General features: G+C 40.5%; 1 protein-coding gene across 3 annotated transcripts; it reads left to right on the top strand.

Moving 5' to 3' along the window:
• The first annotated feature begins 4 nt into the window (after positions 1 to 4).
• Positions 5 to 15843, top strand: TYW5 (tRNA-yW synthesizing protein 5). 3 transcript variants are annotated; one of them, XM_074967862.1, is made up of 8 exons: positions 5 to 367; positions 3178 to 3332; positions 8734 to 8803; positions 9798 to 9842; positions 10632 to 10769; positions 11837 to 11924; positions 12511 to 12627; positions 15226 to 15841. In XM_074967862.1, exons 1-8 carry the CDS (start codon positions 290 to 292, stop codon positions 15480 to 15482), a joined length of 948 nt encoding a protein of 315 aa, XP_074823963.1. In that variant the 5' UTR covers positions 5 to 289; the 3' UTR covers positions 15483 to 15841. The 3 variants fall into 3 exon arrangements, with proteins under 3 accessions (XP_074823963.1, XP_074823964.1, XP_074823965.1); XM_074967863.1 differs by lacking the exon at positions 5 to 367 and adding an exon at positions 374 to 599 and having other exon boundaries at positions 15226 to 15843; XM_074967864.1 differs by lacking the exon at positions 5 to 367 and adding an exon at positions 610 to 1242 and having other exon boundaries at positions 15226 to 15843.
• The last annotated feature ends 2548 nt before the right edge of the window (positions 15844 to 18391 follow it).

Below are 18391 nucleotides of genomic sequence, written 5' to 3'. Positions count from 1 at the left end.
GCCCCGCTCCGCTCGGTGCGTGGGGAAAGGGGCCTGCCTGGGAAACGGGCCAGATCAAGCCGGGCGCCCCGCGTGTTCCTGCCCGCCCGGAACGGCCGCTCCCTGGCGGAAGGCAGGCCCCAAGCGCCCCTTGCTGGCGAGACCCCTTGGAGGATCGGGTCCCAGCCCGGGGGCAGACGGAGCTTCCCTCCCCCTGGAGACTTGGCGGCCGGAGCAGCGGGGCGGGCGAGCCCTTGTTTCCCGGGGGAGCGTGTGACTGAGGCGCAGCCGGCCGGGGTGCGCAGCCGCCATGGCGCAGCCGACGGGCCCCGTGGCCCAGCTCAGCGGGATCAGCAGAGAGCGCTTTCGGCAGGACATTTACCCGCTGGTGAGGCCCGGGGTGTGCTCGGGGCGGGACCCTGCCTGGCCCGTGCCCCTGGGTGTCGGAGGCCCCCTGCTCAGGGCGGGCGCTGCACCCGGCCTGCGGCAGCTCCCTCGCAGCGGCCTGACTTCCCGCTCCGCGCTGGAGATTGCGGGGCTGCCCCGGTGCTGGGGTCCCCTCAGATCCGGGGGCGGGGGCTGCACCTCCTCCCTCCCTGCAGCTCGCCTCTCCTGTCCCGGTATGTCACGCTGTTCAGTGCCTTGCGTCTCCCCTCAGACCCCGGCCGCTGCCAGCCCTTCGCAGTCCCCGCTTTTGTTCTCGGCAGCCCCAGCAGTTTATCCACTTGAAACACCCTGTAAAACCGACCCTGTGCTGCCCCCGACGCCCTCCCGAGAGCGAGAGAGACCAGAGCAGACCCCCAGTTCTCTTCACTGAAGCCAAAATGAGCGTGAGAGATTTAGCTGGTCTGTGGAAATCCAAGGTTGACGTTGGACCCCTTTACTCTTCCTTCTTGACTTTAGAGCCTCTTCCTGTCCCCTTTACAGCAGCTGTCTGTCTCTTTTGACAAAATACATAATTTTTTGATCCAAGATTTTTGGAACTTGAAGAATATTGAAGCCCAAACTTTGACACCTGTTGTTTCTGGGGTTACTGTTTTAACACAGTTGGACCCGAGAGAGAGAAAGAAAACAACAAATAGGACAAAAATCTAAAAATAACCGAAGTTTTAGCAACTGAAAGGAAGAGTGTACAAGTTGCTTTTCTAAATGATTCTTTAAAAAGAATATAAACCAGAATGTCACTTTTATGTAATACCTATTTTTATAATTAAACAAAATAATGAAGATGCATCAGAGACTGTGAAGTATGTTGCTTGTGTGGTATGTCCGTTTCTAAAAAGGGTTCTGATATTTTACAGATTCACTTACTGAATGGTATCCATTTGACAAAAAAATGGCTTGTGTTTCTAAACAGAGATGTTGTGGTGAGAACAGATGGGGAAAGAAGGAGAAGCTGCAGCATAATTAGAAAAAAGGGACATACTAAGTGTTTTTGTTGATATTATTTAACAGTGATGTGCCTGTTGTTCATATGAAATGTTTTCCTGGTAGTGGGATAAGTGAAAAATACTGGTGAGGGACAGATCCCATTATCTGAAGTTGCTGGCATAGATCTGGAGGAACTGGAACAACAGTCCATCACCTGGCCTGGCACAAGAAGACTGGGGAGTCTCCCTCACTAGGCTAAAGAGGCTAAAGCACTGATCCCACAATGAGCTCCATGCATACAGATTCTGCACAAAGCTCTGTTGTCTTCTTTGGATGCTCAGTGGGGGCACAGGGCTTTGTGCACATAGAGCTCAGTGCAGGATCAGGACCAAGCTGGAGTAGGATATGGAGTAATGTCTTCTTTTAACCTATCCTCATAACAATTCCAGTTAGCTTATATAATGGTTGCATGGTTGTCATCCTGAAAGTACACTGCTCACTTTTCTGCCAGCTGGAATGTGATGCAGTGATGAGCTCAGTCCTGGATGCCTGTGTGTCAACTCCTACTGAAACAAGTGGGATTCTAATTAGTTAAAATTGGGGTATAGTTTGTGTTTGTTTGTTGTTATAGCTACTGATGCAAGCCTGTCTGTTACTCCCTTGGAGTTTGGCTTGAAAATAAAAGGGGATAATTAACCTCATGTGTTCATCCATCAAGCATGTTACATTAAAACCAGAAACTCATGAGGGCTATGAGCCAGCTCCACTCTGCTTGATCTAAAAAGGTATTACAGAACTGAGTTTGTAAAGACTGCATATGTAAAGTAAACAAACTTCCCCAAACCCACTATTTATAAACAGATTCAGCAAATGAGAGGAAACAGTTTGGGACAGTTTGTACTAATCTGGTGGTTTGGTTCCTTAGGACTTTACTGTAATTCCACCGGTCTGGTCTTTTGTGTCTTTGCAGAGAGGCTCAGTGGAGTGAGCATTGGGCTGGGAGCAAGAAATTGCTGGTTTCTAATTTTATTCTGTCCCTGACATCCTCTGTGTCCCAAACCCCTAATCTCTCCCTTGTTCAGTTTCCCTGACAGTAGAAGGTGGTGATGATAACTTCTATCTCATAGGATTAGTTAAAGATTAGTTAAAGTTTGGGCAGTGCTTTGAAAATATACAATGTTGCCTGAGTGTGAAGTGTTCTTGTAACTGACCCCTTGCTCTCTAAGGTCCTGATCCAAAACCAACTGAAATAAACAAGTCTTTCCATTGTTTTTAATGGACATTAGATCGTTGTTTGTGCTCTGCCAGCACAAAGAGGACTTAGCATGAGTGGAAACATCTCCTTGCATAGAGGGCATCCATGGTCAGTGTTAGAACTGGTGTAATATTGCCCCTTGTCCCAATATCTGGGTCAAGGATGTGGACTGGGGGCATAGCCTAAGTGCACTTCCCTACAGCTGTGCTCTACTAAGCCTTTTGAAGAAGAGCTGAAGTTATATCAGGGCCTTGCCAAATCCTTCCATGGCTCCAGAATATGGTGAATGCCAATGCTGGTTAAAGAACCTTTTCTCACACTCCATTCCTGCCACAAGCAAAGGAGTGTAATAACTGAGAATAAGGCCCATGATTTCCTGGATTTTGTTTTCACACTCAGTGCACAAACTCATGGAGCCTTCTGGCTAATGTGCAATAGGTGTACCTATTCAATTGATTTGTTCTCGTACTGTACTTGACAAATTAGTCCTGAATTTTTTTGTTGGATTCTATCACCAATTCAGTGACAACATGCCATGCCATGCCATAAACCTGCTTTTGTTTACTTCTCAGAGAAAGCCAGCAGTGCTGAAAGGAATAGACTTGGGCACTTGCACAACCAAATGGACAGTGGATTACCTCAGCCGAACAGCAGGATCTAAAGAAGTAAAGATTCATGTTTCCACAGTGCCACAGATGGACTTCCTCAGTAAGAACTTTGTATATAGGTACTTTATTCCAAGGCTTCCTCTATTTTAAAGGGACATATTGGTAACTTTTAGAAACATTCTACATTGCTTTGAAGTATACAAAGTATACTCTTCTATGTTGCCTGGCTCTGTTGGTGTTACCGTTCAGCAAGTTGGTGCTCTCTTGCTTTTTGTAAACTTATTAATGGTAATTACTGTGTATATTGCTATTTACTGTATTAACTAGATATGTTATAGAGCTTCTCTTTCTAGAGAGATGCTTTTGAATTCAGGTGCCATTGTCTGAAAGGTATTTTTTAAAATTTAAAAAGGTAAAGATATTTCAGTACTAGAAGAAATATTTCATCACAGTTTTGTCCTACAGCTATGGCTTTGGAATTCATGGGTGTGTCATTATTCTCTTTTTCTTTTCTTTTTTTTGGCCCAGTCCCAGATAGCAATTTTTTAACATGCCTTTACTGTTCATGAAGGATGTCAGAATGACCAAGCTTTGAAAACTTGAGCCTGTATTCACAGGTGAGGTACAGTATAGGCTGTGGAAAATCAGATTTTCCCACATACTCCTGTCAGTACACCCCACTCCTAACAGCAGAGAGGAGTTTTAAAAGAGTATTTGGGCGAAGACAATGAGGTGGTTCTGCAGATACTTGTAGGGAGCGCCTCCCATGCATAAGGGGCAGCATGGGAAGAACTTCAAAGATGTTTGTTTGGAAAAATTTTAAAATGGGCGATGAAGACTGGTCATTTGCAGAATGAATGTAGGAGTCAATGTCTCCATACTATATAAGAGTTGATAAGTAGCACATGGATAGACTGTGAAGGGCACAAAAGTGAAGATAAGTGGTCTGTTTTTGAAGTAGTGAAGAAGAAGAAGTTAGTGGGGGAATCCAAAGAGGGGAGTTTGAGAGAAACTCTCAGTTTGTGACTTGCAGTCTGCTGCAACAAGAACTTTGAAACTAGGCATGTCATTCTGATTCTCTGATACTTGATGATTATGTTGTTTGAAGCTAGTGCTGCTCAGTACCTGAACTGCTTTGAATGCTGGTATGTTACAGATATGCTAGTTCAGTGGTTCTGAAACTTTTGTACTGGTGACTCCTTTCACATAGCAAGCCTTTGAGTGAGACCTCCCCTTTATTAATTAAAAACACTTTTTTAAATATATTTAACACCATTATAAATGCTGGAGTCAAAGCGGGGTTTGGGGTGGAGTCTGACAGCTTGCAACCCCCCCATGTAATAACCTCGTGACCCCTTTAGGGTTCCCGACCCCCAGTTTGAGAACCCCTGTGCTAGTTCAATGCTAGTTGGTTTAGTTGGTGTTGGTCCTGCTTTGAGCAGGGGATTGGACTAGATGACCTCCTGAGGTCTCTTCTAACCCTAATATTCTGTGATTCAACAGAATTACGCTGGAGGGATGTCAGCAATTAAAAAACAATCAACTTCAAAGTTTAGGGCATGTGCAGTTTCTAGTGTCCTCAAAATACAGACTATCACACATTTCATCAGCCCTTCAGTCTGGAGACACGTCACGCAGAATGTCTAATGTCCTAAGAAGTTCCTCATTAGATTTGTCCATGTCCTGTAGTTTGCCAAAACATTCTTCAGAGTCTAATGCATCTTAGCCATTTTGTTGTTGTTCTGCAATGGTAAAGTCTTCATTTCAACTGTCATTTGCTTTCCCCAAGTGTGAACAAGATGTGTTCAATCATTTATTATTTTAATAAAGTTGAAGAAAACAGACATACGTGCTGGAATCAAATGTTCTACAGTCTATAATGAGTGAACCCTGGTGTCACATTCAGTACACTCTTTATTCACAGCTGGTTGAACCACTGAACTTTTTGAAACTATTTTTTGGACTGCAAATAAAATTCTGTCATACATCTTTGCCTCATATATATTGTTTAGTGTTTATCTCACTGTCTGGGGAAAAAATGAAACACAAAAAGGCATATAAAAGGGATATGCAATTATGTATCCTTGCATTTTCCTTCTAAGGGTCTGATTCTGCAGGCCCTAATGCACTTTACTAATGTTATGCGTGTAAGTAGTTCTATTTAATTCAGTGGTGATATTTCACATGCATAAATTTGCTCAGGTGTGTTAGGATTTGCAGATTAGGGGCTAAATTTGCATTTTTGTATATGGCAGTATGGTGATGCTTTCTAAATACCTGGTCTTGAGAGTTGCTAAGTATTTGTGACTTTCACCACTCCTAGAGGACTTGGGGAACTCAGAACCTCTCTGAATCAGGCTATGTATTTATATCTGTGGGGAAAATTAAATAAAATTACTACAAGAATAAAAACTCTCTAGTACAAAGACTTAGACATCATTATGGCCAGCTAAGGATCTGATCCAGACGTATGCTGAGCACAAGCAACTCATATTGCTTTCAGTGGGAGATGTAGTTGTTCAGGCTCTGGGGTCTGATCCACTTCCATTAGTGTCCACAGGATTCTCTCCATTGACTCCAGAAGCTGCTGGATCAAGCTTATAAAAACATCTTCTGTATTTTCCACAGTATGCATCCGATGAAGTGAGCTGTAGCTCACGAAAGCTTATGCTCAGATAAATTGGTTAGTCTCTAAGGTGCCACAAGTACTCCTTTTCTTTTTGCAAATACAGACTAACACAGCTGTTACTCTGAAACCTAACATAGAAATTGTGTATTGTCAGGGAAATGGTCCATGTAGTCCTATATTTGACAATGACTACTACCGGATATTTCAGAGGAAGATGTAAACCCCCTGTAATGGATAACTTTGCCTATGGGGAAACTTTCTTCCTAACATTGGGCATTTAATTGTTGTTATGTTCTGTGAAGCATGAAATAAATTGCTATATGCAGCATGGATATTAGCCAATACCAGCTAGGTGATTTGAGTGATCTTCACAGCTTGGGAAAAAAAAATCTTTCCTGATGAATGAGAAATTCAGGATATTTAACAATAGTTAGACTGACTCCTGAGAAGTGTGCATCATATTTTTCATTGTCTAATTTGAATCTTATGGTAAATAATATGTTCATATTAGGTTCTAGTTACTATTTTTGTATGTACGTTTATTTGTTTTTGTTTTTTTTTACCCCTACCCTCTTGTTGTTTAAAAAAATCAAAATTTAAATTGTGCTGGGGTGGAAATCAAACTAGCTGGTGCTGATAGATGCTATAAGCATTAGTAACCACCATAAAATAATCCATTTGGTACTTGTGATGTTGCACTCCATAGGCTTTATACAAATATGCTTATGATATAACTGGAATATGCTTTACTCTAAATACCCCATGTATGGTGTCATTAGAAAGCTAGTAATCTACTAAGTGTGTTCATCGTATTTGTTGTCATATTATTTCTATATCTGGAGTCAGGAGAATAAGATATAAACTTGTATCACTGATGTAAACATATTAAGTAGAGACCATTAAGGGTGCTCCAGAAACAATTAGTTGTAAATGGCCTTAATTACTTGAAAGCCTTCCTGTGTATATGTGGGCCAGCCCATGGGGAATGGAGACTAGGGGTCTTACAGTGACATGTGACCATGTCACCTGATAATGAAATCCATCTTAAATCTGGTACTTTTCCATTTAGAAGGAGGGGTGGGGACCCAGAGAGACAAAAGATTCCCGCCTTGTGCCAAAGCTATAAAAGGGGATGGAGCAGGACAAAAGGGGCTTCCAGTCATGAGAGAACCTCTGCTTACCACCTAAGATGTTGGCTGGAACTAACAAGGACTGTACCAGGGGAAAGGATTGGGCCCAGACTAGGAAGGAGTATAGTCTGTGAAAGAAACTTATTGGAACATCTCTGAGGGTGAGATATTACCTGTAATCAGTTTCTTAATGTATTAGGCTTAGACTTGCATGTTTTTGCTTTATTTTGCTTGGTGACTTACTTTGTACTGTCTGTTATTATTTGAAACCACTTAAACCCTACTTTTTATACTTAATAAGATCACTTTTGTTTATTAATGAACCTAGAGTAAGTTATAAATACCTTGGGGAGCAAACAGCTGTGCATATCTCTCTATCAGTGTTATAGAGGGTGGACAATTTATGAGTTTACCCTGTATAAGCTTTATACAGAGTAAAACGGATTTATTTGGGGTTTGGATCCCACTGGGAACTGGGTCTGGGTGCTGAAGAGGTAACCTGCTGAGCTGTTTTTAGTTAAAGTCTTCAGCTTTTGAGGTGTGGCCCAGACCCTGAGTCCGTGTTGCAGCAGGCTAGTGAGTCTGGCTCAATAAGGCAGGGTTCTGGAGTCCCAAGCTGGCAGGGAAAATGGGCTCAGAGGTAATTTCAGCACATCAGGTGACCGAACCTGTCACAGTACTACATGCAATTGTTTTGCTCCGGTATCAAGCAGGCCAAATGCTACAATATCTGTTCAGGCAAAGGTCTATTGAAGACCAGATCTAAGAGACCTTTACTGTTTTATGCTTGTATTGACTCTGTACCAGGAGCAAACTTACCAAATATGTGTCTGTAGAAAGCATAATTTATTGCAGTATCTGCTAAAGTTGTTAAAGAATTTTAGGAGGACCTCCTCACCCTGTGAAATTGACAGTCATCTAGGGCTTGATTCTGCTCCCACTGACTTCAGTGGGTCTGGGCTTGGCATGTGGGCCCAGACCTTCAAAGGTACTTAAGCATCTAACTCCTGTTATTTCAGTGGAAGTTAGGCTTTTAAATACCTTTGAGGATTTGGGCCCTAATGATTTCTTTTTAATAGGAACTAATCTGAAGCTGTCCTCTCAGCTGAAAAGCTAAAGTTCTTTCTTTTCCCCATAGAATCACTGAATGAAGCAACTTTAGGAGAATTAATTTAAAATACAGGAAGGTTGGGACAATGGTAAACGTAGGTTTCACCTGAGGCAGCATATATAAAACACAGACCCATTTATTCAAAAAAGTCAGCACAAACTATGACCCAGATTTTCAAAAATGCTCATCACCTATAACTGGGATAATATTTGCAATGGAGCTTAGTTTAGGCATTTAAATTAAATGCCATATTTTCAAAAGAGCTTGGCACCCAGCTGCTCCCATTGAGCACAAGAGTTTGAGCACAACATTTTTGGATAGTGAACACTCTTGAAAAGCTGATCCCAAATAATTATCTTTTTACAAGCTGACTTACAGCCAAAAATATTTGGATCTAGTGTAGGAACAATCTGGATAATAATGAAAGATTTTTACATATGATTTTTATCTTGGCAGTTATTTGACATCCTGTTGCAAACAATTGTTAGTCTGTATGATGATTTTTTAAAACAAATTAAATCATCTGTCCTGCTACATTGTTATAGGCCAGAGACATGAATTTGATCTGGTACTAAGTATTGTGTGTCCAGTAGTTAAATAATTCATTGTTACATTGATTAGTATTATGAATTTTTATATTTATATTTCAGAACATTGCCTTTTGATGTGTTTGTACGGAGAGCAGCTGAAGTCAAACATAACGAGTACTTTATATCTGAGGTAATTTCCTTAAAGTGTCACATCTTCTTTCATAAGTTATTATTTGGTCAATATATTGAGATTTGGTTTAAAAAAAAAAAAGTTTTTTTTTTTTTAGCATAGCACTTAACCTTAGAGTTAAGCATGGTTTGCTGGCTTAGAGCTCAAGAGTTAATCATTCCTCATGTCTACTGTATAACTGACTACAGTAGGCTTGCTTGTGTGGCCAAAGACTACTTTATATGAGTAAAGGTTTCAAGATAAGGGACTAAGAAAACACATTATGTTTAAAATAGCAACTGTATGTGTTAGATATTTTAAAAGAAGTAAATACTCAAGTGTTTAGGTAGGCTATAGCAACTGTCAGAGGCACAAATATAAAATACAGAAATGTTACAACATACTCATTGATTAAGTAATTAATAAGTAGATACCTTAACATAATTATGTCCAAAAATATTGAATTGTTTGTGTGTTAATAGGAATTCACCCTCCCCCAAATAAATCTAGTTATAGAATGTTTACATGGGAATAGGAGCTGGGCTGCTCTAAATGATTTTTCAAATATTCCTTCCATCATTTATTTGTAACATGCAGTATGTTCTGAAATACATTGTTGTGATTTCCTGTGTCAGTGTTCTGAAGGGTTTAATTTCTACATATGCTCTATTACTGGATAGACTCAAAGCACTGTTGAAGTGGCTGACAATTTGTGATCTAAGTCTCCATATGGAGCAACATGTGTTTTATACCCTTAGATCTTTCCCTGCCCCCTTGAATATGCCTGTTTCATTTAATTAGCATATTTTCACTTTCTTCCATTTCTTCAGGTAGCCAGCAGGGAGCAATAGAAGAAAGGGCAGGAGAGCAGAATAGCTGAATTTGTAAATGGAATTTAGTTGTACCAAATTTTAATGAGGCTCTTCATTAATCTACTGAGATGGTTAAAGCTCTATATGTTCTAATTCTTTGTTCTTGCTTTCTAATGATCAGTCTCGTTTGTGTTTGTGTTAAGGATGAGAAATACTACTTGCGATCACTGGGTGAAGACCCACGAAAGGTGAGTAACTTGGGATTGCGGGGCATGTGTTTCAGAGCAGCAGTTTAAAATCTTTAAGGGCCGTATTTCCTTTACACAAACAACCTTTTTGTCTTGTAAATTAATTTAGGCCAGAAATTTTAAACATGAGTGCTTAAAGTTAGGCACTTAAATCCAAGCTTAGCTGGTCACCGAAGGACCAAGCCTCCATAAGAGGCTTTCTGGATGCCATACAGCTGCCATTATGATTCCTATGCCTCATCTCCCATCCCTCAGCTGTTGGTATAAAGAGATTGATCAGGAGAACGGTAGTGTAACTGGCGTGTCCTAATGATCCCTGGCTGAAGTAGCGTCCCCTCAGGCTGACCTAACTTATACTGGAGACAGGACCAGCACCCAGATGGCTGAAGATTGTGTGCAAAAGGCTCCCTTGTGTCCAAACCCCAGCAGTGCCAAGTGCTCCTTGGCTACAACTGAGGATCTAGCCCAGGGGTTCTCAAACTAGGGGTTGGGACCCCTCAGGGGATCGCAAGGTTATTACATGGGGGGTCACGAGCTGTCAGCCTCTACCCCAAACCCCGCTTTGCCTCCAGCATTTATAATGGTGTTAAATATATAATAAAGTGTTTTTAATTTATAAGGGAGGGGTCGCACTCAGAGGCTAGCTATGTGAAAGGGGTCACCAGTACAAATGTTTGAGAACCACTGATCTAGCCTGTATGATTTAACACAGTCGTGAGCTAATCACCTGCTTTCACTTCAAATATATGATTTTATCGGGAACATTGAACTATATCCCTTTTGATTCAGGATATTGCAGATATCAGAAAGCAGTTTCCTTCATTAGCAGAAGATATTCAGATCCCAGAATATTTTGAAAAGGAACAGTTCTTCTCCAGTGTCTTCCGCATCAGCTCAGCAGGACTGCAACTCTGGACACACTATGATGTAGGCAAACAATCTTTTTGCCTTTGTTGACAAAATGTTGTGTGGCTCTCATTACAGGATTGGGGCACTAGGTTACAAGCCTTACAGGGGGTAGGGACCTGCTGGTGGGTAGAGAGGTGCCTTGTATACTTTTGGGTACTAGGTAAATAATAACTGACTTTAGGTATTGTATATTTTAAATATAGCTGCTATTCTAAGCACATTTTGGTTCTCAGTTTATTTCCCAGTCCTGAAACCCTTGCCTCATATGAGTAAAAATCGCAAGACTGGGTTTTTGGGTTTTTACTCATTGTTTTAAATAGCAGCCAAGAATTAAAAAACAAACAAAAAACAACCTCTCAACATTGCTGGCTTCAGTGGAGGGTGAAGCTATGCAGTGCCTTGCAGAATTAGCTTATTTTGCTACTCTGCAAGACCCTTTCCTTGCTAATCTATGTGGTGGGTTTTCATGCTCTTCTGCTGTAGTTGATACCACATATATTTGTCTAGTAAGAGCCCACAATGTGATACCAGACAGGTTTAGATACAGGAATATTATGTTGTGTAGTTGAGCTAGTGCAAAACCCATTGCTGTTCATTAGTGGCAGGTCAACAAAATGAAGTAAGAAGGCTGTTTGAAAGATGGTAAAAGCAGTTCTAAATATATTCTGCCTTATGTTTTGCTTTGCTAGATAGTCAAGGCAGATAATTGCTTTGAATTTTTAACAATAAATCTTGTAAGTCCTAGTTTAAAGAAAGGAGAAAAAAAAGACAAGTAAAAGAGTTATTAAAAAGAAACATGGAGAGGCATTTTTTCCATTTATAATTAAGAAGTGCCAAAAATGTAAGATTAAGAGTGAAAATATATGTCATATGATTCAGATTTTCAGGGTAATTTGATATGGAGTAGCAATTTCTTTCTTTCTTTTTTAAACACACACACACACACACACAAAGCTTTTAATATTGTCTTTGTTTTCAGACATATTTTATATAACAGAATGATTATATGGAATATATATTTGCCCATTCTTCTTGTATAACATCTGTCTGCTATTTATGCTTGTAGCATACTCTTATATTTTCAGATAATGGATAACTTCTTAATCCAGATAACAGGAAAAAAAAGAGTTATACTATACAATCCTCGAGACGCACCATATTTGTATTTAGCAGGTATGTTCTTGTCATACACATTTAATTGAGTTTGGTGTTCTCAGTTCAGTTTCCAGTAGGCAAGTGTCCCATTATATATAAAAACCTCTGCCGTAATTGGCAACTCTGTTAGAAATCTCAGCAGAGAGGTGACATTGACTAACCTAGTATCTCATTTCTAACAGTAATCACTCCAAGTTAGTGTTGAGGAACATTGCTGGGGTAATGCAGGGGAACTTGCACTCCTGGTGCCCATGCTCTAATTGTTCTGTGGATTAATAAAGCATTCTGGTTCTTAACTGCATAGGAATAGAGGGCTGTAACTAGGTTCTAATAGAGTTCTTCTACTGTTTCAGTGAAACTTGGCTTCGGTGGCTATTATGGTCAGTGAAAATTCTCTCTGGTATCAGTAGTACTGTAGTTATACTTGAAATGTGGCTACAGAATGCCACATTCAACCCTGGTGGAACTCAGTTGAAGTCAATGAAGTTCCACCAGGATTGAATTTGGCCCAATAATTGTTATACCCTAGAGTGTTGTGTTAACTTACATTGGCCAGTGTTAAAAGAATTTGTGAATGTTCATTATTTTGTTGAAACTTCTTTAGGCACTAAATCAGAGGTCTTAAATGTGGATAACCCAGACCTGGAGAAATATCCCCTTTTTATGAAAGCCAGGCGCTATGAATGTTCTCTTGAAGCAGGCGATGTGTTGTTCATTCCAGGTAAGTGACAAATCGCTCCGGCCCACATTATTTTTAATAGTTTTATTTTGTGAATCCTCATTTCCATGTGTGAATTATATATTTGTAACTCTCCATGCAATTTTAATGTGTGACGCTTTGCATATGACCAAAATTATACTCTCTTTTGACTCAATGTGCATATATTTTAATAGCCTTATTCTATTAAAATCAATTTGTCCCTTCCCTGACCTGGCTTCTTTAGATTCAGAAGTGATGACAGAATTAGGACAGAGAATGGGCACTTTCTTCTTCTGTAGCTCTAACGTTTTCTCACTGCAGAAGTAAGAGGCAAATGACATAATGTGCATTAGGGATGGAACTGTTAAGTCCTTACATTTTTTTTATTACAAATTGTCAGTTTTGAAAATAAAGTCGGAATATTTTCTGTTCTAAGATGCTTCTAACTTTCTGCAACAGTAGCAAATATAAAACTGCTTGCTGTGCAAGGTGAGACAGCACCAGAGATCAGGAGCAGGCAGCTGAATTATTTCTGCTGGCCTATGCATCTTTTAACCGACCTCATCAGCAATTTGCAGGAGCAGAGCCTGACACTTGCTGAAGTATTTAAGAGGGAAGCAATGTAAAGGGCAATTCAAGTCTCTAGGCAATGAACAAAGAGTAATCTGTTAATTACAAGTGATCATTTTAAACCCTAATCCTGGAAACATTGATGCACATGCTTACCTTTGCTCACCTAAGTAGTCCTATTGAAGTTACTGGAACTCCTCACCTGCTTAAAGTTAAGCATGTGTGTAAGTGTCTACAGGGTTGGGGCTTGGGCCTACAATCTGTGTGTGTTTGTGTGTTTTAATTGTAATTGTTGGGCAGTTCTAAGCAGTACCTAGGTCAGGGATATGGGGACAGGGGAGAATTAATATTATTTGTGGAACCATGAATTTTAACCACTTTATGAAAAAAGTGGATCTTATTTTATAATTCCCTGGCTGTCAGATGTGTTAAATAGACTATAGCATTCCAGTATTGTTTCTAGAAAGACATCATTGAAACAGTTGCAAAGCCTTATCTGAACAAAAGTTTTGACTGCTAATAATCTTCAAGTGGAGGGTAGGAGAAGAATTCTCCATGAATAGAATTTAAAGTGATCTTACCCATATAATTTTGTGGGGTAGGGTTTAAGAGTTTATTTTGAGTTTTCAAGTCAGCTTTCTCAATTCTAATCTACAGACGTTAAGTCATACTTCTGGTATCAAATATTAGTTGAAGCAGCCGTGAGATAACTAACAAAAATTCACAGTGTAAGGGGAGCTATCTTTTATGATCTTGTAAACACTGTAGGAACCTTTGTGTTCTATCAGAATCTTCAGGATGATTATCAAACTGTGATAAAAATTTGCTGTAAAATATTTTAAATTTGTCTTTTACATCTTCCTATTCAGAATAAGCAGGCTAATAGTAACAGTGTTTGTGACTAATCCTGGAATATTAAATTGGACAGGATAACATCATAATGAAGACAAAAACGACCTATTACCTTGGTATTAATTTTTATATTATCAGCTATGATCCTGAGCACACACAAATATCTAGATCCTTTTCACTGGTTCACATTCTTGGTGGGAAAACTGAGTATCACAATATAATTGTGGTTAGGGGACGAAGGGGGATATGATAGTGGTCTATAAAATCATAAGTGGTGTGGAGAAGGTGAACAGGGAAGTGTTATTTACCACTTCACATAACACAAGAACCAAAGGTCACTCGATGAAAGTAATAAGCAACACGTTTAAAACAAAAAAGGAAGTACTTTTCCCCACAACACTTGGAACTCGTTGCCACGGGATGTTGTAAAGGCCAAAAGTATAACTGGGTTCACAAAAGAATTGATAAATTCATGTGGGATAGGTCCATCAGTGGCTATTAGCCAAGATGGCCAGGAACACAATCCCATACAGTACTGTGGATGTCCCTAAACCTCCGACTGCCAGAAACTAGGAGTGGATGGTGGGGGATGGATCACTTGATAATTGCTCTGTTCTGTTCATTCCCTCTGAAGCACTGGGCATTGGCTGGTGTTAGAAGACAGAAGGACGATTGATCTGACCCAGTATGGCCATTGTTAGTCTCTAAGGTGCCACAAATACTCCTTTTCTTTTTGCGGATACAGACTAACACGGCTGCTGCAATGAGTGGAGTTACTCATGTACATAAGTGTTTGCAGGAATGGGGCCCTTAAAGATTTAGGGCTTAATCCTGCACTCTTTACTCATGCAAGTATTCCCATTCAAGGTAATGGGATAAATGACATGAATCAGGGACAAAGAATTAAGTCGGTTGACCCTGATCCAGCAAACACTTACCCACTTGCTTACCTTTTCAGTGGGAATACTCATGCATAAAGTTAAGCATGCTTATAAATATCTTCAGGATCAGGAACTCACTGTTTGATATACTGTAGCATATGATGTAGTGAGTCAGAAGTACCTATACATAAGTGAATGTCAGTGTTTATTTCTTATGCCAGTTACATTCAGTTTGAGATGGTTCAAACATCTTTGTTGTAAATGAAATCAAGTTTTAAATGGCAGTTTATCTTTTTAGACTTTTTTCTTCCTACAGCTTTATGGTTCCATAATGTAATTTCTGAAGAATTTGGAGTGGGAGTGAATGTCTTTTGGAAGCATCTTCCTTCTGAGTGCTATGATAAGACAGACACCTATGGAAACAAAGATCCTACAGCAGCTTCCAGAGCTGTACAGGTTTTGGACAGGGCTTTGAAAACACTGGAGGAACTGCCTGAGGAATATAGGGATTTTTATGCCCGAAGAATGGTTTTACGCATCCAGGAAAAAGCCTATAGCACTAACTATGAATAAACAGTCAACAAGTCAACCAAGCTCCTCTGAAAGTAGAGAGCAGTACAGATATGGATACTGTACCTGAAGACGCTTTGAGAAGATCAACAATAAAAACATTGTTTGTGGACGAATACTTATTTCATAGCCCAAAGATGATGTTGTTTTAATAGATCCCATTTCTACTAATCCATATGAAGTACAGTCTGTTTGATTCAGCTGTACAACAATAAGGGGTCAATTTAAAATTAATTATATTTTATATATATAATTTTAAATTGACCCCTATATATATAGATTGTTTATATGCATATGTTTTAGATTAATTTAGATTGTGTTATTTAGAACAATCATCTTGTTTCCTGGGGGTAGTTTACTTTCAAATAACTATTTCAGAAAATAAATATTCCTGAATAAGACCTAGGGCATTGGCAATTTAAGTTCTGTTTTAGATCCTGGTATCTTCTTCAGGGTGGCTATTGAAAAGAAAGTTCCAGCCCAAATGGGTTATTCTCTAGAGTGGTGGAGACTGCTGATCTGTGGGACTCACACAGCTTTAGGAAAAGGCAAGCAACCAGCCAGGGTTAATTTGACTAGCTACCTCCCTTTCCTCTAATTATGGGGTGATGAGAAGCAGCTGTGCTCTTAGCAGGCCCCAGTCAGGGACAGCAGGTGTGTTCCTGTTGTTCTCCTCAGCAGAGAAAAGAATGGAAAGGGGAGAGAATGCCCTGGCTGGCTTATCTGGGCTGTGTGAGTATGTATTTTACTTACATTCATTTGTTTTTAGTTTGAGTAGGGTATAAGCTAAAGTGGCACCTGTCGATTTTTTTCTTTTAATTTCCCTGATCTGGAATTATTTGCAGACAGATTGAATCAACACAAGCCCAAGAAGTGGGATTTGTTAGAACCTAAAATGGTTGTGAAATCTGAGGATCCCTGCCATGATACAGCTCTCAGCTGAGAGCTGTATTAGACCTGAGTATTGAATGTTCACAAGTGCTGTCTCTGTCAAACCTATACAATTCAGGTCCCCTAAAAAGTCAGGGTGGCGGTTAAGTTCAATTTCCTTTATATGGGGTGTGGAGTGAGAGAAAGAAGGAAGTGATCAGATGCCTATAATCAGCAATTCCTTTTGCATGTTGAGGAACCACTGGTCTCGTAATCAATGTATAAAATACTTGCAGACTGGAGCCTCGTGATTTCTGGATACTTCAAGAGGAGCACTGTTTCCTACACCAACACTCTGTAAACAGAAGGCAGAAATAATGGCCGGAGAAACTCATGCAGATATTCTGATGCTTGAACAGGGTCAAACAAACATCTCTGGTTGTCTTCATTTAAAAATATGCTCTCTCACAAGATAAGGCTTAGAACTTAACCTTGAGTCTTTTACAGTGAAGTATTTCAATATTAGCTCACTTGGATCTCTGGGCTGGGTTCAGAGGAGGCATACAGGGACTACTAAAAGCATCTCCCTTAATCCCAGCTCAGACGGTAAAAGCTCAATAAAGACACCATCACCCCTGGGAAGGTCCAAGTGAGCTGATTGCTCTTGGCATGGTTACTGCCCTTGTTCTGAAAGATCTTCCTCTTAATGCTTCTATAACTCCTATGAGCAACAGCATGGGAGCAGACACAGAGTATCCACCCAACTTCCCCAAGACACCCACATCACAGACACCCACAGGACAGCAAAAAACTACAGGCAAAGTTTATGCCAGAGTTTTTTAAAGTTTAGATTCATGCTGTAGCTCGAAGAAAAGAACCTGCCAACTTGCATAGTTTTATTATATCAGGAGCCCTATCTCCACAGCTGTTGCTATTGCACCAAACTGCATCACTGCTAGCAGCAGCCGGTTGTACAGTACTTGATAAATCAGGGTGAGGTTTTTATTCTACAGCTATGGGATTTGCTGGAAGGAAGACCCTGGTAATATTGTCATAAATATGGAATCCATTGGGAGCACTTCAAGAACCCTCCAGGAGTTGAGATGTATTGTGTGACTATATGAATAGAAATAGCATCTGGCAAGTGGACTCCATTCCTGAGATACAAGCCTGTTGCTTCCAGGTGGATGGAGCTATAATGTTGCTCTTGTTTTGTAAGCTGAATGATAAGGTGACATCTGACAAATATGACATGCTGCCATTGTCCATTTAAATATCTCTATTTTACTACTTACAGCGTAAGAGAACTGTAGCTGAGGTTTTGGCATTTATCTGCCATTTAGATCGGTCTGATGCTTCCAACAGGGTTGAGAATTGTGACTTGTCAAAAGCTGTTAGCAGGACTAAAGAGGGATGTGCCACTAAGGCACAGAACAGGGGCTTCCTGCAGAAGCTGGGCCTTGCAACTCTGTGCAGATTATTCATCTAAACCCATTTTTGTTGGCAGCTGTAACTTAGAGAAAATAACTTCCCACCATGTGTATGGGCACAATGCCATCCTAATGAATAGGCATGAATGTAACCAGCCGGGCGATCTTGATGTGCATACGTTATGCATACGGAGGGCAGAATTGCAATGTGAGAACAGTGAAACACTTGATTCCTCTAAATTTCCACTTCTATAGTTAAAAGGACTGCACAGATCTATGTGGGGGTGGGAGGGAGAAATTAAGGTAGGATCTGTGCATCCAGACACTGGACTGGGAAAGGGCTCAAGGACTCTCGCAGACTGGAGCAAAGGATCCCTGGAAAGGGTGTACAGAGCATCCTTGAGGCCTCTTTGGGATGTGGGGAGAAAGAGAAAGCAGTGTCAGGCTAGGGGCCAAGCTCCACCTGTTTTCTGCCTGATAATTCAGGCTTAACTTGCTCTCAGCCAACCATTAGCAGCTTTCCAGAATGCCAGCCCACAGAGGTGCAGGGGCCTGCACTGTTCCTTCTTCCTCCCTGCCCAGCTCAGCAGGTCATTCTGACTTCTGCTGGCC

This window comes from Natator depressus, chromosome 11, assembly GCF_965152275.1.
Source record: "Natator depressus isolate rNatDep1 chromosome 11, rNatDep2.hap1, whole genome shotgun sequence".
Taxonomy (NCBI): Eukaryota; Metazoa; Chordata; order Testudines; family Cheloniidae; genus Natator; species Natator depressus.
The sequence above is the reverse complement of the archived record's forward strand: the minus strand, read 5'-3'. Positions and strand labels throughout refer to the sequence as shown.